This window comes from Sander vitreus, chromosome 9 (assembly GCF_031162955.1).
Source record: "Sander vitreus isolate 19-12246 chromosome 9, sanVit1, whole genome shotgun sequence".
Lineage (NCBI taxonomy): Eukaryota > Metazoa > Chordata > Actinopteri > Perciformes > Percidae > Sander > Sander vitreus.
Window position 1 is genome coordinate 28,830,779 of NC_135863.1, and position 23,007 is coordinate 28,853,785.

Genomic DNA, 23,007 nt, shown 5'->3' on the forward strand with positions numbered 1-23,007 from the left:
TTGAACTTTGGCAAAGCAAGTGAGAAGTTCTATTATCAAATATATTATAACAAATCTTGAGGATTTAACTCAGTTAAAAACGTAATGAATGCACTTCCATGCTACGTGTATTCCGTTGTAACCATTTGTATATCTCAATATCTTTGCAACGTTTTTTTGTCTGCCCGTTAGCTTTGTGTTGTTAAATCTTTCCTTACACACTAAGTGTTTCCTACAGGCATCCCAAATTGCAGTTGTACGCACACTTCAGACATTTAATTTGAACTCAACTAGCTTCAGTTTGTGACTAAAAAAGTATTCTTCTAATTCTGGACCTAAGAGCAGCCTCTGATTACAATATTCTAACAGATAGGTTACGGCCATCTGGTAAGGATGCCCCCTGGGCGCCTCCCTAGGGAGGTGTTCCAGGCACGTCCAGCTGGGAGGAGGCCTCGGGGGAGACCCAGGACTAGGTGGAGGGATTATATCTCTAACCTGGCCTGGGAACGCCTCGGGATCCCCCAGTCGGAGCTGGTTAATGTGGCCCGGGAAAGGGAAGTTTGGGGTCCCCTGCTGGAGCTGCTACCCCCGCGACCCGACCCCGGATAAGCGGAAGAAGATGGATGGATGGATGGATGGATGGATAACAGATAGGTTGGAAGGAAACTTAAGGAAATAAAAAGAAGTTACATTCCCGCTGGGCATGAGAATTGCATGTCATAACATGCAGAATTAAACTGCACAACAGCTGCTAGCATGGACAACAAGGCCAGAAACACCTGTAATTCAACATGGATAACGAGCCATGTTGAATTAACAGTAGCGAAGGCTGTCATTTGTTTTCTTTCAGAAAGGGGTTACGTTATGCGCGGCGAATCAGGGAGTACACGCTGGGACTCATATACGGTAGTTTCGCATTACCAGATCTATCTCCACATCGCTGTGGAGTAAGGTATGTCTCCTCCACACATACATTCCAGGATAGGAGGAAAAAAACGCTCTGGGTTGTTTGCCTTTTCTTTAAACCAATCACATTCGTGTTGACGGTGGCTCTGCTAAATAGTCTCAGGAAGGAACTTGTTTTGGTGTTTATCGATGTTTTAAGCCCCCAACGTCTCCTTCCAGGCAGTGCTGCCTGGAAGGGGCTGGGATTAGGCAATGGTTATGGTTATGGTTAGGTGCCTTGAAGTCAACGGTGGCAGTGCTGCCTTGAAGTTGATTAGGTTATGGTTATGGTTAGGGTTAGAGTGAAGGTTAGGGTTAGGTGCCTTGAAGTCAACGGTCGCAGCGCTGCCTGGAAGGAGAAGTCGGGGGCTTAAAACACCACTGAGCTGTTTTGGTGGAACATTTGCACCCCGCAAAAGAAAATACCACATCGTTATTAAATGAAGTTAACTGTTGACACAATACAGTAACATGAGCTATTTAAATTAGCTGGATACCTTGTTAAACATAATTGGCTCTTACCAGTGTATCATCGTGTGTATTTTGTCCACAGCAATTACATTACATTACATTTAGCTGACGCTTTTATCCAAAGTGACTTACAAGTGCTATATATTTCAGAGGTCACACGCCTCTAGAGCAACTATGGGTTAAGTGTCTTGCTTAGGGACACATTAAAACATCCCAAAATGTCCCAGTTAGAGAGGAAATGCCGTAAACATATTCTTTGTAAATCTTTACAATCATTCCCTGAAAGAACACCACTATCCACATTTTCTGTAAAACTTGCAAAGCTTGCTATCTCGAAGTTTGTTGCGGTTTCCCAAAACAAACCAAGTTTTGCAAGGCGAGGGACATCCGGCGACGATGAAATGTCGTCGATTTAGACTAGGACTGATAAGACCCAGGCAGTAAGCGTCCGTTGGTGTCTGCCTCATTTCCAAAAGGTCTCCAGTTCTGCCCGTTCACACTAAAAGACAACCCTGGAGTATTTTAAAATAAAACGGTGTCAGCAGCGTTTTCAAATAACTCAAAAGTTATGCGTTTTAAAGCGAAAAAATGTATTAGTGTGGTTGTAGCCTCAGTTTTGCGTTTTAGCCTTGTGAAACAAACGTGTATAAGGTTATGTTAACGCCTTCCCCTTTTGTTGACCACAGACAAATGTGTATATAATCCATGCTCTTCTAATGCTCTTAGGGTGCAGAGCAGAAAGGTGCAGAGACCACTCCACCATCATCTGTTTTCTTCTGATCAGATTAAGAAAGAACCTGAGTGAAGTCTTCTTCAACAAAAGATTTCTTCCACGCCCCCCTCCGATCCACTGACTCTCCCTGAGGTGAAGTCTTTATTACCCGACCCCAGATAAGCTGTTGAATATGGATGGATGGATTTTTATTACAACTCCACCATTTTAACATGAATCGCTTTTGCTAATATTCAAACATTGAACTCATTATCAGTCCTTGATATTTCCCAGCTCTTACCTGCATTTCCCACTCCATGCACCAGCAGCAGGATGTGTTTGTCCACTTGTCCAACTGGCCGAGAGCTGTCCACAGAAGACCTGGAGCCCTGAGGAAAGAGACACCGATGATGTCAACAATCATGGCACCAGCACTCTGACTACACCTCTAATCCAGATCGAGAAAGATTACATGGACTGGTTTTATCTGTATGTGAAGCATTTGTGCGGGGACTTCGGCATCCCTCATGTAACCCACATATGTGCGCCAATGCATACCAAAATCCTGCCCTTCTCTTGTTATTCACTAATGAGTCCTTCTACTAAATTGGAGATGAGAAGAGCAGGTAAACCTTGTAACTGTCAGTTTCCATTGTAATAGACGTCTCAGAATCAGCGTTTTCCTCTCTGCTTCTACAGACAACATGTGCCATGCATCTAAAACTGGTCATGGAACCATGATACATGATAACCTATGTCTGATTGCAGGGACCCAGGTTCCATTCAGTCCAAAACTATTTATTTAAGGAGATGGATCAATCCTAAGCGGAATAGATAAGCACATAAGAAGCTGGGTCCAGTCTAGATTAATGATAGCCAGACAGATTATTTTAAGAGGATGGAGGAATGAAAGGGTGGCTTCAATTAGGGCTGGGCAATATATGTAATTGACATCGATATATGAGGTTAGATATCGTCTTAAATTTTGGATATCATAATATCGTGATATGATACACAAAACTCTCAGTGTGTTAATATTTTGTGAAAGCATAATAGTCGTCGATAGCATTGATAGTCAACCCTACAATATCGCCGCAATATCCACATCAATGTATTTGGTCAAATTTGATTTTCTCCATTTCGCCCAGCTCTACATTTAATCCAAGAGAGGGCTTGTGAGATGGCTAGGGCGTTTGACAAAATGTCATATAAACAGTTTGCAAGAACAAGGACTTAACCATAGGTTTTTGGGACTATTCCCAAAAAGACAGTAAATCTTTTTTTCCCCAAATAACAAACCTCGGGTCACCCCTGAACTGAAAAAACTGCTTAATCAAAAAAAAAAAGAAAGTAAAGAGAAAAAGACAGCTGTACAGAATCGAATTAGGAAGAAAATAAGAGTGCAAAGCTGCTTATAAAGACAAAATGCAGTCATTTTTAAATATGACACAGCCTGGTAGGGACTACAAATGATCACAGGTTATACACCTAAAATGTACTCAATGAATTCATTTTAGATTGAATGTCTACACTAGGAAATGGGGAAAGTGGGCTCTTAAGAAGTCAGGTGCTGTGGAGATGTGTATACTATGTGCCTATGGTGTTACCACATACACATATTACGTTTATTTGGTTTACAGTTTGGTGTCTATGTTGTTATGTTAACCATAGTCCTCAGAAATTCACCGGAGTTTAGAACGCCAACACAAAGAAAGCGGAAGGTGAGGGACATCCGGCCAAAAAGAGGGACATCCGCTGGAATTTCCGGCGGCACCGGAGCAATCCCGGAAGTGGAACGCCGTGGATATAGACTAGTCTCGTAGCGGACAAGTCCAAGTCGAGTCTTCAAATTACAAATTTCCAGGGTCAGAGTCCAAGGAAGTGTTCAGCTCTGATAAGAACCATTACCAGAATTTTAGTGTTTTAGTGTTGGTTTATGGGACCTACATGACTATTTGGTTACTTACCATAGGTTCCTCTGGAAACAAGGGCTCTTGACTCCTAGCAAGCCCAATGGAGCGAGTCATGTGGAGGTTCCCATCCACGTCCGAGTATTTCCCCGTTAGCGATGTTTCACAAAGTCTGGAAAGATAAACACAAGCAACAGGTAAGGGAGTTGATGTCTTTGTGATTTAGCGGGTAATCAGTCAGGTACTTACTGTATGATAGTTTTGGAACAATTCCATCTTCTTCCATTTATATCAAATGTCATCCACTGGCTATCCTGTCCTCTCTTATCTTTTTTTTTTGTCCCTCCCCAGTGTTTCCTACCTTTTCTATCTGAAAGCCACTCTCACTAATGTACTAATGTTTCCAGGAAAGTGTTGGAAAGTCACGCCAAAGAAGGAAATTACAGCACTCAGTCAGTAAATAATTTTTAGAAACTGAAAACCAAAGACTGATGAGATCTTACAAGCCAAAGGCAGCATGGCAGCTAAAAACATTGCGTCAACTTTGCTCAAGAAAAAAAGGTCAAATTGTGACATAGAACAGGTTCTTACGGGCTTACACTGCTGCTACGTACAAGCTGAACTAAGCGCCCCATAATATACCACAAGAGGGTTACCTAAAGAAGCAGGGTTTATTGTGAAAAGCCTCGCTTAAATGGGTTTACTAACCATGATTAAACTTGTCATAAAGACAACACAGAGCATGTTTGACTACAAGGCTGAAGCCACTTACATTACATGTACAAAAAGAAGAAGAAATGTAACAGACATGTTTCTATTAAAAATACAGTGTGGTGTCTCTCTCTGACCACATATTTAAGGCTGTTTGACTCTCTGTGGTCTGTACATGAAGAATCACACGTTTGTAGAGGCGAAGCTGCTCTTCCCAGCCGACCGTTTTGAAGTGAAAGCACAGTGCACGCAGTTACAAAAACTTACAAAAGTGCACAGCCACGGCAGCTGTCGTGACGTCATTTCATGGCGCGCGCGTGCGCCTCGAGCAGGGATCACTGCGGCAACCATAAACCTAGCTTAAGGAACTGAGTTTAACCTCCATTATGAAAGAGAAAATCCTGAAAACAACCACAATTTACTGAAGTGACCTAACTGGTAATGTTGCTTAATGAACAGCCCCATCATACATAATGTATGCATAAAGTGGTCGACATTGTGCAAACATTGTTCACTGCTCCAGTTAATAGGACGGACCTTAGCTATGTGTGTTAGTGCCAGAGGCTAAAAGGGGGGCACAGGGTGGCACTGGCCCACCCTGAAATATGATTGCCCCCCCCACCTCCCAATCCATTGGGCTAGAGTGCTGTTGTCATCTGACAGTTGTGATTTCTATTGGATCATAGTACTGTCACTTGGCTGCCTGTTCTGCCAATCTATCCCAGCCCTTGTCACATGACCAATTAATGTTGCCATGACGACTATCCAAAATTCTGATACCATAGAACCAGCACTGGAATAGTTTTTTCTTTTTTTTTTAAAAGTGGCAGCCTATAGAAAATGTATATTGAATTCTCATATGCAATTTGTTGAAAATGAAAACAAGTAAAACTCATAATGAATGTGTTTTATTTAGCAGAATTACATTGTGTTGTTTTATCCTATCCTATATTTTCTATATGTCTAAGCGGATTTTAATAAAAACGTCCCCCCCCCGGCCCCTCCCTGACTGATTACTGATTCCCCCCCCCCAGTGCCACCCCACTCAAAAAAAATTCTGGAATTGCCCCTGGTTAGTGGCATCCTGTGGTGTTCAGAGGACAATGCCCTGAAGGAAATAACATATAACATGTAGCGCATTCATTTAGAACGGTAAACAGACAGTTTCACCAGAACTACTTAGTAGGTATTAAAGTACACCCTGCAACCAATCAGAATCGAGTATTCACCCAGACCATGGTATAAGCAGAGACAGTTCTTTGGTATACCTTCTTTAACTTCCTATCTTTACGCTCCCTTCTGCTCACTCACATGATACATCCGGTTGAGCCCAGTCTTGTTGCAGTTGTGTAATGATTTGTGAACCGTGTGAACCAGGGACCGTTCCCTCCAACCTCACAGTTAATCTGATACGGAAGCTCCATATTCTGGCTCGGGGCATCCAGAAATTCGGTTTACTTGCAAGGCCGTGTTTGACAGCAGATCAATTTCCAGCCAAGTTTGATTTCCTTTTAACAACATTGCTGCCTTGAGAACATCTGTGGGTGTATTTTCCCTTCCAGCAGGCTGATGGAAAACGTTCCCCAAAACTCAAGTGTCTCCCTTTGAGGGTAAAGTTTGTAAGTGAACTGTGCTGCAACAGCCCTCCCAAAGCCCCTGCATGTACAAAGGTTTATGAGATATTGTGTTTTAGTGAATTTGGGGTTGAAAATGCTGACTTATTGAATAAAAGTGTGAACCCTAGCAGGGAAAGATTGAAATCCAGTGAAGAAGTAAAGATTGAATAATGATGAGAAAGTCTAACCTGAGGTAGAAGACTGATTTGGTTGTACGTTCCTGGTAGACAAACATGTTCTTCCTGTTGACCACACAGAAAGAGTTGAGCACAGAGCGCAGCGCCTGGATCGCTGCCATAGGGAGACAAAAAAATTTTGACAGGTTTAGCAGGTTTGCAACATAAATCCATTCATTTCAAGAAGAGGATCGTCACTATATTAGTCTATTAATTAGGGATTGTTCAGGTGCCGCCGGAAATCCCACTGGATGTCCCTCATTTTCTGCCAGATGTCCGTCACCTTCCTCTTCCTTTGTGTTGGCGTTCTAAACTCCGGTGGATTTCTGAGGACTATGGTTAACTGCTCCTCAGATCTCTGCAGGGTAAATCCAGACAGCTAGCTAGACTATCTGTCCAATCTGAGTTTTCTGTTGCACGACTTAAAACAACTTTTGAACGTACACACGTTCCACCAAAACAAGTTCCTTCCAGAGGCTATTTTGCAGAGGCACCGTGGCTCCATCTGTTGCTTAGCGCCGCCCAAGACGATTGTGACTGGTTTAAAGAAATGCCAATAAACCAGAGCACGTTTTTCTTCCATCCTGGAATGCTCATCAGACTAGCCAGACCTTCCTCTGCAGCACTGTGGAGGAAGGTCTGGCAATGGGAGACTATCACTATATTAAAACAAAACAATAAACTGAGACGTGGTCAATTAATGTGAATGTTAGAACAATGGCTTTGTAGCTAAAAGCTCCTTGGAAATAACTTCTGGCACATAATCCCTGTGAAAAGCTTTGTAAACTAGACACAATTCCACACTAAGCTGCACCGTGCAACCATACTCCTACCTGCTGTTCACTAACCAGCCCCACTGGGCCTTGCACAAAGGCATGTCAGTCGTGGCTAGTGGTCATTCACTTCTCTAGGGCGAGGGATCAACCACAAGCTCCCCTGTCCAACTAAATGGCCCCTCACTTCAGTTTTACTATATAAGTTTTCCAGGTTGCGTAGTTCCCTAATAAATTCCTATGTTACTGTAATGTCTTTGAGGATTGTGGAAAGGACGTGTCATTTGGTACTCAATATCGTGGGAAACAGAGACAGTGTTCAATTGGAACACTTCTTGAAATTACTATTCATTTTTTCACATAACCTAGAGTCTCTGAGTTGCTGCATATCAGGACAGCTGAACATGCAAATGTGTAAAAAAAAAAAAAATGCTAACATTTCAACAAGGTGAATACAGTTTTGAGGGATAAATGAATATTTACTCAGGTTTAAATGAATCTCTGTCAGTTAGATTTGTTTCCCCTATTTTATTGGTTAAGTGAGATCACCTCCAACTTAAAGCTACGGCCGTTACATTCAAGCCGTTGCCAAATGAGTTGCTACAAAGCTAATTAAGACTATCAGCTCCACACAACTCTCTCTGGATTTCTCAGTATGGCTATGTTCAGAAGATTGTGGCGTCCGTTGACTTTCTCGCGCAAAAAAACTTGAGTGAAGGTAATGACCTCTTCTGAAGAGTCCGTCATGTTTTTTTTAATCCCCCGTGACGTGTCCTCCTTGGTTACTAGCAACTGTGTGGAGGGAGGGGGGGGGGTCATGGAAGGCTATCGTGTTTTGTTGTTATTACTTAGAATTCCTCATGGGGACAAACTACGCACTATAGCTTTAAGTGTAGGCTTATTTATGTAATTGATCAAGTGTGCCTTAAAGGAGTGCCACAATACTGCAGGGTTTCCACCAGTGTATGGGAAGCCTGGTGGCACTCCAGGCCTAAGTTGCCCCCCACAGGCCTATGCCAAAATAATTTTTTTATATATATATTTTAAAGATGTTTTTTAAACTACAGTTACAATGGGGCGGCTCAGTGGGAAACTTAGAAATAGTCATATTTTTTAATTTCCATTTAACTTTCAGCACTGACTTAATGTAGGGCCCTATGAAATCTGTCTATAGTTTTTTTTCCATTCTTAATTTCGCAATTCCATCCCTGATTCTGTTATCACAGAAACTATTGGGCTCTACATTAATGCTGCCATCTGTATGGGACTGGCCCAAGCCGGGCCCTCTTCGAAAAAGATACTTGCCACCGGGCCAAACAATTTTTCTGGGGGGAAACCCTGTACTGTTAATGGGTTCCATGTGACAATAAATATGACCATCTTGCAGCAGTGGACTGGCCCCTGTGTGTGATGTTGGATTTTTTTTCTCTCTCTTTTTAACTTTTCTTTTCAAAATGTAATATATAATATAGAGTGCTTTTTATTCACCTTCTTTGAATTGAACAAAAGAAGAACAGATTCCTCACAGAAATGTCAGAGCTAGGCTCCACTTACTTCAATTTAACATATTAAATCATTTTTTTCAGAATCATCTTCAGCAAAGTGAATACTCTAACGGTAATACGTAGGACTCTGGTTTTCCAATAACTTGCACAGATTTGATGAGTCATTGTGGGTGTCAACCATATATAGGAACATGTTTTTTTTTTGTTTTGTTTTTTTTATCTAAAACCAAGCGTTCAGATCTGCCACTCACCCCTGGTTACCCCGTTGCTGGGTCCCATCTTAAGGCGTGGGTGAATGTGGATGATTGTGCTCCACACCACGTCACAGGCAAAATGTCCGGGGATGAACTGCATGGTGGCTGCCAGGTAGTCTCGGGCCGGGTAGCTCTCCTCTGTGTTGTAATCTGTGTCAGAGTGAAATATTTAAAAAAAAAAAACACAAGGGTCAGGTGTAAATATGAGACATCAAAAGAATACATTAAAGTGTCTGCTCAGCCAAATTACTAAAAGCTTCCTTTCATACACACAACATTGTCTTGGGGTGCACACAGAAATCTCAAAACCTGCAGATAATAAAAGCAAACTATCTGTTCTTCTGACTTACCGTCGGAGGTGTTGAGCCTCTGCCTGTAGAGAGACTCGTTCTTCCAGATGTCTTCCTCACTCTCAGCCACCAGCAGAGAGTTACACACATGGCTGTCGTGTAGGTCCTGCAGCAGCATACGCTACACACACACACACACACACACACACGCACACACACACACAAACACACACACAAAAACACACAGAAGAAGCCACAGTTGCACAATCAGTGAGCCCTAGCTAGTGGACAAACCCTGCTTTGTGATAGTCACCTGGACAGAAATGAAGATGACCAGTGCATCTTATTATCACAACCACACACACACACACACAGACACACACATACCCTTACCCTAACCATCACAACTAAATGCCTAACCTTAACCCTTACCATAACCTAATTCTAACCCTAATCCTAAAACCAAGTCTCAACCCTCAAATAGCCCTTTAAACTTGTGGGGTCCAGCATTTTGGCCCCACAAAGTTGGCCGTACCCCACAAATATACTGTATTCCAGATTTTTGGACCCCACGAATGTTAACAAGTTAAACAAGAACACACACACACACACACACACACACACACACACACACACAGTCAATAGGACTGTAGTGATGTATGTGTTTTAGTTTTGTTTAGTTATCACTATGCTCCTTTCAACATGATCATGAAATGGCAATGTTACTCCTGTTGTATGACTTAGTAAAGATTTAGTAAAACATTTGTAGTAATGTTTGCAGCCGATCTGTGATGTAGCTACCTGATTGACTGTTCTGCACATTTCGCCGATCTTCTTGACCACCATTTGATGCAGGTGTAAGTATTCAGGCAGCTCCTGCTCTTCTTCCTTCTTCTCCAACACCTCAGCACTGACCTCTTTGCCTTCTGTGAAGCACCTGCAAAAATATGACAAATCCTCAGTAGGGCTGGGTGCCGAATTCAACACTTTTTAGGCACCGACCAAATTGCCTCCTTAGTATTGAGTATCGAAAAATGCCTCATCATTCAATACCCAATTTCAATACCTAAGGAGGTCATATCGAAGTCACTGTATTGGTACCGGAAAAAAAAGAAGAAAAAAACGCGCTTGGAATGGGAGGGGCTAGAAAGTAATATTCAGTTGGTTGTCATATACAATTTCACCGCTAGATGGGTGAAATTCTTACACAACGTAGCTTTAATTACTCTCACAGCAAGCAAAAGATTTTTTCCTTTGAGAGCGAAAGACATTTACAAAATGTTTAAACTGACATGAATGATGAGTTCTCAGCCTGTAACACAGTAGCTGAATACAGGATGACTTTGCAGTAAACGTTTCTTTTACTTCTGAGATTAACAGAACAAGCTAAAACGTGCCATTCTGAGAATTCTGGACCAGGTTGAAATCTCTGAACTGCTTGATAAATATGGGCCACGACATGCCGCTACACGCCGATTATTAAATGTTAAAGACATATAGGAGGAATCAACGGTGGTGCTTAGAGCATGGTCTAAGGGTTGTCTCACCTGGAATGGGAGTAGACCTTCACTCTGTCCTGGTGAATCTTGATAATAAGCCAGAAGTCGGGCATCAGCGGTGACTGACCCTCCTGATCATCCAGGATGGGGCTCTCACACTCAGAGTCACTGCTCCCGCCATCATAACCTTCAGACACACAAAGCAAAACAACATCATTTACATTATCTTCATCATTTAAGTCATGCCAAGTCTGTAAAGGTTGGTAACAGCAGCTTCTCATCTCTGCAGCATGATTTATTAATGTCAGTAAAGTCTTTGAAACGCTTTGTAATTGTTTTGAGTATCATGCAGTACAATCAGTGGTGTTCCACAAGGTTTACTATTAGGGCTGCACATTCTTGTGTTAATAATACATACTAATAATAATTGACTAAAAAACAATTATGAATGATACAGTTTTGTATTCTACAGTCTGAGCATTGGACCCATTGAGATTGAAGTGACTTTACCAGGCTCCAATTCTGGTGGTCATAAATGTACACAACGGATCATAGATGTAATTATAGCATTTACAAGCAGCTTCGACATTAACATCACTGGATAAAATTAATCATGTGTCTTGAGCTTTATCTCTAGCAGACCTAGTACTGAGCTATGACAGTGACATTCAATTTTGGCATTAAAAACAAAACCTAAAATGGAAAAAGGAAACTTCGCCATTGGAATAAAGTTCCACTGAAAAATGAAACATAATATATATATATATATATATATATATATATATATATATATATATATATATATATATATATATAAAAAAATATTATTTCGATATTTGTTTCATTCTGATGTGTTTCTTAATGACAAGCTTCTGATTTTTCTGGACCTGATGTCCACTCCGAAGCCTTTGGCATCATTGCACACTTAGCACACAATTCCTTTTTTTTTAAATAAATGTGAAGATAAATGTTATATAAAGTTTTTATAAAAGTTCAAATATAAGGATGTGTCAATGTTCCCTGTACAGTAACGTGGGAAACTTTAAGATTCTTTTTTGGGCATTTTAGGGCAGCTGAAGATGTGAAAGGGGAGAAAGAGAGAGGGGGAATGACACGCAACAAAGGGCAGCAGGTCGGAGTCGAACGTGCAGCCGCTACGACAAGGACTGAGCCTTTGTACATGGGGCACACGCTCTACTAGGTGAGCTATCCAGGCGCCCCTCATAGGAACATTTTTGAGCAAAAATCAATCATGCTTCTCAGCGAAACATGTAGAAACGATTTTATCATATTCAGGGTTTAAGGGTCATGTATTGTCATTCTACATACACGAAAAAAAAAAACATTGTATGGTCGAGTACGTAAGATCCAGGGTACAAGCGGCTGAAATGGGTTTCCACAGGAGGGTGGCTGGCGTCTCCCTTAGAGATAGGGTGAGAAACTCAGTCATCCGTTAGGAGCTCAGAGTAGAGCCGCTGCTCCTTTGCATGGAAAGGAGCCAGTAGGTGGTTTGGGCATCTGTTAAGGATGCCCCCTGGGCGTCTCCCTAGGGAGGTGTTCCAGGCACGTCCAGCTGGGAGGAGGCCTCGGGGGAGACCCAGGAATAGGTGGAGGGATTATATCTCCAACCTGGCCTGAGAACGCCTCAGGATCCCCCAGTCAGAGCTGGCTAATGTGGCCAATGTCAAACTTGTGATGTCATCAATTATAAAGTGTAGAGCTGCTCCAGAGACTGAAATAAATGAATATGAATATATGAATATGAACTGGAGACTAGAGCTGTCAGTCTTCCTCTATAATACCATTCAAATTTCATTTGTTTGCCGAAACGATTTGTCATAAACTAAGTAACAATAGTGTTAGCCACGATGCTAACGGCACTGATAACTAAACCAAACGGTGCTGCCACTACTATTTTAGTGATTTATAAGCAACCTGTTTCTTGCAAATTGTCATGTTACTGAGAATACAGCTGTTAGAAGGTAATATATGAAGCTTAAGCTAACTCTGACAGCTGTAGGGCAGCTAACATAAACTTTAGCTGTCTCCATGAAGCTCCCAGCTAAACTCCTATATACTCACGACGCAGTTAGGAAACCAGAACGAGCTAACTATTGATAACAGAAGCATTTTGGCTCGGTGGATGTTGATTTTAAAGTAATGTTAAAACTATTTCCCATCCTTCTTGCGATTTCCAGCCGCAGCTCGTCACTCCCCCCCTGTACTAACGTTACTCGGTAGGTAACGTTAGCTCTTAGGCCTTGTGTTTCTCACTCCCGTAACTTCTTGTTCATTAGATGTGACATGAGAAGAGGGAGATTAACTAACGTTAGCCAACCTATTTATATAAAAAAAAAAAAAATAAATTCGAATAGTAATTTCAGCATTCTAATAGTATTGATTCTTTTACTATTCAAATTATATTCGACTTTCGGAATTCGTTACCAACAGCCCTACTGGACTCTATTGTATTGTATTGTTGCCAAACAGAAAATGCTCCTGTATACATTCCCCTGGGTGCTGCCAGTGTCCTCTAGAACATCTTTCCCAGTTCATTGTCTACGGAGCAGCTGCACACTTTATACTTAATGACATCACAATATCTAGTTTTAGCACTCTAGTTTTAGGATTTGAGAGAGTTGTTTATGTTTACTAATATGTTTGGACTGTATTAGATGATAGGAATAACATGTATGACTATGAAAATAGGCCTAGTTCCCCTTTATACTTGCTGTCAATCAGTGTTAGAAATCACAACAATCTATTATATTTCGGGGGCTTTAACTTCTTTCCATTGTACAGAAAATGTAATGATGTAAACTAACCACAAGATGGAGCTATTGATCCAGGTGAACTGCACTATATATTGAAACGGTGTACCAGACTACCAGCAGCTGGATGGTGCTCAGTTCCAGCCGCAACAACTTTTGTAATTCAGTCAAATGTATTCTTAGAAACAGACTATTTCAATTTTAAGCCAGACCAACTGAAATAATAGAGATGTTTCTTCTCAGCCAGAAGAAATAGACAATACATTCTTCAAGCTTGACTACATGGCAGCAGTGTGGTTACATGCTCTTAAACTGGGAAACTCATTTTGGTCTAAAGAATGAATGTGGAAGTTAACCTGTGTGCAGCTTTCATATTGTAGGTCTGTATTTTGTTTTAGTGTAAAGCTAACAAGCTGGTGAGAAATGAGCTACAGCAGGGGTCTTTAAAGTTTTTTTTAGCTAAAAGAGAGACGGAGCAGGGACCCCCAACTACATACATTGTATAACATTTAATCGCATTAAACTGGGCCGGATGGATGAAAATTGATATTTAAATATTATTTATACATCAAGTTTTAATGGCTTACCTATAGTAAGCCCATCATCAATACTGTGTAAATTAAATGTTTTTGTTTTTTTTTAGCAAAAAGGCTTTGCTAATAATGTGTTAGATTAATATTAATGTATATTTTCAGATATATTTTAAAGGTCCCATGCCATGGTGCTCTTTGGATGCTTTTATATAGGCCTTCTTGGTCCCCTAATACTGTATCTGAAGTCTCTTTTATATAGACCTTAGTGGTCCCCTAATACTGTATCTGAAGTCTCTTTTATATAGACCTTAGTGGTTCCCTAATACTGTATCTGAAGTCTCTTTTATATAGGCCTTAGTGGTCCCCTAATACTGTATCTGAAGTCTCTTTTATATAGGCCTTCGTGGTCCCCTAATACTGTATCTGAAGTCTCTTTTATATAGACCTTCGTGGTCCCCTAATACTGTATCTGAAGTCTCTTTTATATAGGCCTTCGTGGTCCCCTAATACTGTATCTGAAGTCTCTTTTATATAGGCCTTAGTGGTCCCCTAATACTGTATCTGAAGTCTCTTTTATATAGGCCTTCGTGGTCCCCTAATACTGTATCTGAAGTCTCTTTTATATAGGCCTTAGTGGTCCCCTAATACTGTATCTGAAGTCTCTTTTATATAGGCCTTAGTGGTCCCCTAATACTGTATCTGAAGTCTCTTTCCCGAAATTCAGCCTTGGTGCAGAATTACAGCCACTAGAGCCAGTCCCACAATGATCTTTCCTTAGGATGTGCCATTTCTGTGTCTGTAGCTTTAAATGCTATTGAGGAGGAGAGAGGGGGGGCAAGGAGGAGGGTGGGGGTGTGGCCTTGACCAACTGCCACTTTGCTCATTTAAAAGCCATGATGTCTCTCTCTCATGGGTGGGCCAAATTCTCTGGGTGGGCAAAGCAGAGAAAGGGGAGGTAACCTTTCCCCTTATGACATCATAAAGAGGAGATTCCAGATCGGCCCATCTGAGCTTTCATTTTCTCAAAGGCAGAGCAGGATACCCAGGGCTCGGTTTACACCTATCACCATTTCTAGTCACTGGGGGACCATAGGCAGGCTGGGAGAATGCATATCAATGTTAAAAAAACCTCATAAAGTGAAATTGTCATGCCATGGGACCTTTAATTAAAAATGTCTTTTTTAAAAACTATCAAAAAAATAATCAAAGAATTTCAAACTTGTCCCAATCACTTCTTCAAACGTTTCTGACACTGATCACGTTTGTCCAACAGCACTTACCCTGCATGTCTGAGTCCATACTCCCCTGGCTGGAGACCACGCTCTGGACTCGACTCGGCCGGAGTTTGCCACAGCCTGAGGAAAGATTATTTGACATTTCTGTCAGCAGAATGACCAGTCACAAATCACAAAAACAAGAGATGGGCTCTGCCAGATGGCACACCCTCAAAGCCTGAGAGAGCAGTTGGAGACAATGGACAACCCTGCCTGCTTCCTCTTTTTAGGAATAGTAACATGAAAGAGCTGGGCGATATCACCTGAAATCAATATCACAATGATTTGTTGCATTTGCCTCGATAAAGATGAATGAATAATGTCTTATTAAACACACCTCACAGTGGAGCTCACAAAGCAAACATACAACAACATACTCACTTCCCATAACAACCGACGCTGGAAACGTAACACTAATCCACAACAGCAGTCTGTTTCTGATAGAACGTCATTTACACTGATTTAAGTGCTCTTGGATACACAGTTTGTTGCAAAAGTGTAACATGCAGGCTCTGCATGCACAGCAAACCAACAATCATGATACATTTGAATCAATTTATCAACCAACCAAAGCAGGCCCCGCTAGTCGACCACAACCTGACATTTAGAGGAAGCAACATGCATTATTAATATCATTCACTTTAGCCTGGATTGATATTATATGAATACAATGGTGTCATGTCAGTCAACCAGTGTATTTCTTCCTAATTTCCCTCTCCAAAATCACTTCAGAAGAGTAATCACAGCCTTACTTGCTTTGGTTTTTGTAAAGCATTAAAGTTCAACAAAGACTGGTTCACATAAGAACATTTCCTTTTTCATTTTTATTTTCTTTGTAGATGCACTCCCCTACAAAATTACCCCAGTAGTTGAGAATGATTTAGTATTTCTAAATAGGGCTATTTATGTCCTCTTGTAAAAAATTGTCTTTTTTTCATATCGCAATATATATATCGCAGGGGGAAAATAAAATGTCGCAATGTAAGTTTTTTCCAATATCGTGCAGGCCTACTGGCCACCAAAACTTCCATCCAATGCAGTTGTAGATTTGATAACAATGGTTGAAAACACAGCAGAGGAACACTGAAAGCCCCTGACAGAAAATAATAATGTGAATGTCTGATAGCGATCCAGCTGCAGACAGGCTGCCAGCACCCTGAAACACAACTGTATTCTGCATTTAAGAGATTGGCTGCTAACTAGTACACGCCAGGCGCTACTGAATCTGTCAGACAACCCATGATTCAATCTACAGTAATATAAAACACCTCACATGTAACAAAGGTCAAAACAGAGACTGATTTGCTTAGTAGATGACGTTAAACCTTATATGACAATTAATAAAGTAATCAAAGTTGGGGTTGCTTAGGGATGTTAATGATTAAGCGTTTAAACGTTAACCGACAATAATACTTTTGCCTGATTAATCAGTTAAACAGCTAAAAACGCGTTGTTTTTTTGCGGGCGCCCGGTTAGCACAGTTGGTAGAGCGCACCCCCTCTGTAGAGGTTCATTCCTCAACGTATATCTTCTAGTTTCTTTACTCCTCTATGACAGACTTTTCAACATTTTCTGACATTTAATAAACCAAACAAGTAATCCAATAATCAAGGAAATAATCAACAGATTAATCAACAATAAAAAATAATCATTAGTTGCAGCCCCATTAGACAGACATCCTAATCCATCGGAGGGCTTATAACAACTTTTATAAAGCATGTAATGAAATGCCTTAGTAACACATTACAGATCTGGATTTTGAACAACAATGTCTGTTGGACTCACTGTGAGAGGCTGACTGCATGGACTCAGCCAGGCTGACACTGGACGGTGTCTTGGGGGGGGAGGTGGGCTCTGTGCAGCGGTCAGTGTGGAGCTGGGGGGTCACCATGCTTGCTGAGCTCTGGGAAACAGTGTCATCGGCCTCCGGCTTCAAGCCTCTGATTGGCTGAGTGGCTTCCGCTGCTGTGTCAGCGGGTGCGTCAGGAGCAACACTGGGGGGCTTCTTGTCTTCACTCTGCAGTTCAAGTCAAAATAAGTGGCATATTCATATAAACATGTTTCATCAAGACATCTCAGAGACGGATGCCCTGGTTGGTGAGCTTTGAAAATGCTATCCAAAAATAAAACACGGCCCGCCTAACTCCTGCTGCTTAAAGTGCTCATATTATGCTCATTTTCAGGTTCATAATTGTATTTAGAGGTTATATCAGAATAGGTTTACATAGTTTAATTTTCAAAAAACACCATATTTTTGTTGCACTGCACATTGCTGCAGCTCCTCTTTTCACCCTGTGTGTTGAACTCTCCTTTTTAGCTACAGAGTGAGACATCACGCTTCTGTTCGCACGCATCTTTGTTGGGAGTCGTACATGCTCGGTACCTAGGTAAGGACTACTAGCCAGTCAGAAGCAGAGTATGAGGGCGTGCCACGCTAGCAGCTAGGCGAGCATAACAACGTGTGTTACAAGGTGACGCACGTTCGTCACGGAAGTAAAGGCTGGACTACAATAGAGCTGTTTGGAGCAGTTTGTGAACAGTGTTTTCTGTCGGAGATGGTAAGTCCCTTTGGGGTGGACTTTGGGCTTTTTCACTTTGTAAACCTATAACGTGCACACAATTTTTTTTTTTATATATATATATATATATATAAAAAACACAATAAAGGAAAGGGGAAAAGCCAAAAAGCATAACCTGAGCACTTTAAAAGACTGAATAAATGTGTACAAGTTTTGACAATAAAAAGAAAAGTCTGTGCTGAATCATTCCCATGGCAACATGACAGACTACTTACTCAGCGCTTTATTTCTATGCTGCCAGATACTGTGATCATGATTAATGTAGATCCCACTGAATAAAGACTGCAAAGCTTGGCAACAAACCCTGCAGCTGCAAACGGCTCAGTTCTGACACCTATACATTATGAGAGCTGTTGTTTTCTGGTCTATATTACTAGATTTCCAGCACAGAGGTGGACCACCTCATCAAAAGTATCTGACCTCGCTGTCTGCCTGAGCCTCTGCTTCACTCTCCAGCATCCCGTCCTCCACCTGTGGTCCAGCACTGCAGGCGTTGGTGTGCTGTGGGGGGGCGGTGGCGCTCTCAGACAGCCTCTTGGTAGCGTGGATCCTCTGAATGTGCAGTCTGCTCAGGGACATGTAGTAGAAGCTGCCCTGTTCTCCATTCAACACGTAGCCAGGGAAAGACATTCGGCGGAACTCCTGCGGGATCAGACATTATCCAATCATACAACAGAGTCATACATCCTAACTGTGTCCAGACACTGAAACAACCATGTGTTATCTACTACCGACAAGTACTCAGCACACTTCTTGTACAATGAAAAGATAACTCATTTGTTTTTAAGTAGTATATTTGTATTCATAATTACAGGTGCAAATATGCAAGTTCAAGTCTTTTGTAATAATGATGGGGATATTATTGACATTTTGAAATTAGTTTTTTTTTTTTTCCCAACACCATACATGTTGCAGTAACAGTCGTGGCCAATGAGCCACCATTTAATGACCGCGAAACCACAGTACGTACCTAACTGTACATTTTGTGTTACACTCAAACAGAACGGGAGGAAAACATTATATTGACATACTGACCATTATATTTGTGGAGATGGCAGGAAAGGAATCACCTCCATTAGAATCAATGCGTGTGTGCAAGTGTATGTGTTTTTTATGTGTATGTCTGTGTGTGTGTTTCTTTGTGCGTGTCTGTGTGTGTGTGTGTGTGTGTGCATCTGTGTGTGTGTGTGTGTGTGTGTGTGTGTGTGTGTGTGTGTGTGTGTGCATGTGTGTGTGTGTGTGTGTGTGTGTGTGCGTGTGTGTGTGTATGTCTGTCTGTGTGTGTGCACGCGTCTGCCTGTGTGTGTGTATGTGTGCGTCTGTCTGTCTGTCTGTCTGCGCGCGCATCTATGTCTGTGTGTGTGTGTGTGTGTGTGCCTGTGTGTGTGTCTGTGTGTGTGTGTGTGTATATCTGTCTGTGTGTGTATGTGTATGTGTGTGCGCGCGTGTCTGTGTGTGTGCATCTGTGTGTGTGTGTATCTGTCAGTGTGTGTGTGTGTGTGTGTGTGCGCGCGTCTGTGTGCGCGCGTCTGTGTGCGCGCGTCTGTGTGCGCGTGTCTGTGTGTGTGTGTGTGTGTGTGTGTGTGCGTGTGTGTGTGCGTGTGTATGTGCGTCTGTGTGCGTGTGTGTCTGTGTGTGTGTATGTGCGTGTGTGCGTGTGTGTGTGTGCGTGTGTGTCTGTGCGTGTGTGTGTGTGTGTGTGTGTGTGTGTGTGTGTCCCTGCCTCTTTGAATTTCTCCAGAGACTGCTCCGGCCCGAAGACAAACTGAAGTGGGACATCTTCACAGTGACAGTGGGGTCGCCCGCTCGAGCGCAGAACATGCTCCGCTACTTTCTGCAGCGTGGCCGAGCTGATGACCCGAGAGTGACGCAGCGCGGAAACAATCTCATCCTCCAGCAGCCAGCGGATCTGATACACAGAGTGTAAAACCAGACCAGCTCATCACGGTTGTGCATGTGCAAAACTAGCAAAAATATGGACCTCATTGTTTTCTGTGAGGAATAAACGTATCCCTTCTAATATCAATAAGACTTAAAGCTGTAATTCTCATTACAAAGAAGCATTCACAACATCAGAGACAGAACCTTTTTGTTAAAGAGTAAGATCCTTTTTGTTCAACATGAAACAGCCACCGAAATCACCATCACCATACCCATCAAACCCCATTTAAATATGTTTTAGCGTGTATAGAGCCAGCATATCTCCACATGTAAATGGGTGAATTAAGAGTTTATTTCAACCAAACCAGAGTGGCGATTGTTGGAACAGTGGAAAGACGAACCAAGGCGGCTTTTGATAGTTTTATTTATTTTTATCGACTTGACATAAAATGTGTGTTTTACGATGATAAAATGTCACACAAAAACATGGGGAAATGGGTTGAAAAATACAGAAATATTCATAATGTAAAAGGGTGTGCCCTGTGGGGAGCATGCATGTGTTCAGTAAATGTCATGGTAACCTGACAGTTAGTTGCAATATTAAGCTAGGAAGCTTCCAAATGTCCCCTTTGTAATAGGACGTATTTTCCTCTGAAAGTGTACATGTGACTGCTGCATATTTGGGTGAAGCTAATAAGTGAAGCTACTCTCATCTAAAGGTTGTATGTATTATTTGTTGCGTTGCTGCTGTGATAGCTCACATTTAAAAGAATATGACTCACCTCATCCATTGTGGCCAGGATTGCTGACTGGTGAGGAAGTGGCAGTTTGGATAAGGGATCACCAGAGACCCTGATAGAAGACAAGACAGATATAAGAAATCTAAAATGGACAGAATCAGAGTCAACCAGAGACAGTATTGTAATGCTGAACAAGCATGTGTGTTGGACCGACTCACCCATCAACGCTTGCCCCCCTCAGATTGTCATACACGACCATCATTTCCTCATCAGAGCGATAGGAGGACGGCTGTCCTGGTGAACGATTCAGGGACACGCTGCTCTCTGAGGTGTACCTGCACACACGGAAAAGATCATTCACAGGCTCACAGTATCCTCATATCACATCAGAACATATTTACTTTACAATTTGTGCACAGCTAGTCTCCCATTGCCAGACCTTCCTCCACAGCGCTGCGGAGGAACGTCTGGCTAGTCCACACAGCATTCCGGGATGGGAGAAAAACGTGCTCTGGTTTATTGGCATTTCCATAAACCAATCACAATCGTCATGGGCGGTGCTAAGCGCCGGATGGAGCAACGGTGCCTCTGCAAAATAGTCTCGGGAAGGAACTTGTTTTGGTGGGACATGTGTACGTTCAAAAGTTGTTTTAGTCGTACAACAGAAAACTCAGATTGGACAGATAGTCTAGCTAGCTGTCTGGATTTACCCTGCAGAGATCTGAGGAGCAGTTAACCATAGTCCTCATTAATCCACTGCAGTTTATAACGCCAACACAAAGAAAGCGGAAGGTGACGGACATCCGGCGGCACCTGAACAATCCCGGAAATGAAACATCGTCGAGACAGACTAGCGCACAGCACTGTTTTGGAAATGTCTTCCAACTTTTATGCATTATTGTCGTTTTTGATTCAAAAATTGCTGAAACATTTGATAAATTATCAAAATAGTTACATATTTGTTTTCTGTCGATAGAGAGATCCATGAATCCTTTAGTTCTATTTCACACTATTCACAAAATTGATGTAAACCATGCCGGTTCCAAAATATTTAAACCTCGCAGCCCACCAGTCAAGTAGCAGTTTCCATCCATGTCTGTCCAGACTCAAATAATATACCTATGTAGTGAAGACTTTTTATATATTTTTGGGCATTTTAGCCCTTAATAGACAGGACAGCTATGGACAGGACAGGGGGGAGAGAGAGGGGTTAGACATGCAGCAAATAGCCGCAGGTCAGACCCAAACCCTGAGCCGCTGCGTCGAGGACTGGGCCTCTGCATATGAGCGCACACTCCACCAGGTGAGCTTCCCAGGCGCCCTGTAGTGAAGACTTTGAAGCAATTTACCCACATCTTCAACCCGGCAGCACAGACGATGTATGTAATCGCCACAGCTTCCTGAGTTATGTCATTGAAAAACGTCCAGAAACATTATGATGTCACAGTAAAGTTGACCTTTTGCCCTTTTGGTGATAAAATATCAGCACTTCTTCCTTTTATCCTATTAGACATTTGTGTGAAATCTTGTTATAATGAACGTATCAATTCTTGAGTTATGGCCAAAAATGTGTTTCGTGAAGTCACAGGGAACTTATCCAGCAAAATCTAAATCAGTTCATGCTTGAACTCAAGTGGATGTTTTTGCCAAATGGAAGAAATTCCCTCAAAGCGTTTACAAGAATACAACAGACAGACAACCTGTCCGTGGTACAATCTGAAACACGAAAGCCGATTGGCTGCAGTATCAGTTGCGTGTTGGTCTCATTTGTAGTCGTAAAACAGCGAAATTATATCTGGACTAGCAGAAGAAACTACAACACCCCAGAATAAAAAAAAAAAAAAGAGCATTAGAGGTAGAGAGTTACATGGACGTAGGAAAATTAAGACCTGTTTAAAATGATTTAAGACCTAGAACACAATACTTCAGTGAATTTAAGACCCCCGGAAACCCTGGTAATGCCTCGGTTGTGGCCGTCACCTGCTTGGAGGCATAAAAACTGAAATAACAAATATTGTGTCCAAAAAAAACCCTTACACTATAATTTTATTTTCTTGCAAGCCTGCTGAACTGTGGCTTTTTGCTCACTTTGACTCACCTGTTATGATGGAAATCGGCCATGGCTTCAATCTCCACAGGCAGGGTCAGGACAAAAATATCTAATGTGACCGAGAGCTCATTCAAATCCACAGACTGTAAGGTCTCAGCATTTTCCAGGAAGGAAATAATCTCCCCTGCAATCACAAAACTGAAATAAGCACGGCAACAAAAGCAATAGTCTCAGTGGTAAACTCTTAACGTTTCAATTAAAGATTTTACAGAGGGAAGATGGAAAGACAAAAGCTGACGACAAAAGACCCGTTTCGATGAATGCATGCATGAAGGATG

The 23,007-nt window shown here is 41.9% G+C and overlaps 1 protein-coding gene across 8 annotated transcripts in view; it reads right to left on the minus strand.

Moving 5' to 3' along the window:
* Positions 1–23,007, minus strand: part of szt2 (SZT2 subunit of KICSTOR complex) — a 154,158-nt gene that overhangs the window by 77,116 nt on the left and 54,035 nt on the right. For all 8 annotated transcript variants that reach the window (XM_078259548.1, XM_078259545.1, XM_078259549.1 and 5 more), the window contains 14 exons: positions 22,718–22,853; positions 20,838–20,954; positions 20,662–20,731; positions 19,722–19,907; positions 18,419–18,640; positions 17,205–17,436; positions 15,426–15,500; positions 10,890–11,028; positions 10,144–10,279; positions 9,403–9,523; positions 9,050–9,202; positions 6,533–6,635; positions 4,075–4,189; positions 2,409–2,496 (listed from right to left, as the gene is read on the minus strand). In XM_078259548.1, the coding sequence (XP_078115674.1) occupies positions 2,409–2,496; positions 4,075–4,189; positions 6,533–6,635; positions 9,050–9,202; positions 9,403–9,523; positions 10,144–10,279; positions 10,890–11,028; positions 15,426–15,500; positions 17,205–17,436; positions 18,419–18,640; positions 19,722–19,907; positions 20,662–20,731; positions 20,838–20,954; positions 22,718–22,853 (1,893 nt within the window). The remainder of the gene's footprint in view (positions 1–2,408; positions 2,497–4,074; positions 4,190–6,532; positions 6,636–9,049; positions 9,203–9,402; positions 9,524–10,143; positions 10,280–10,889; positions 11,029–15,425; positions 15,501–17,204; positions 17,437–18,418; positions 18,641–19,721; positions 19,908–20,661; positions 20,732–20,837; positions 20,955–22,717; positions 22,854–23,007) is intronic.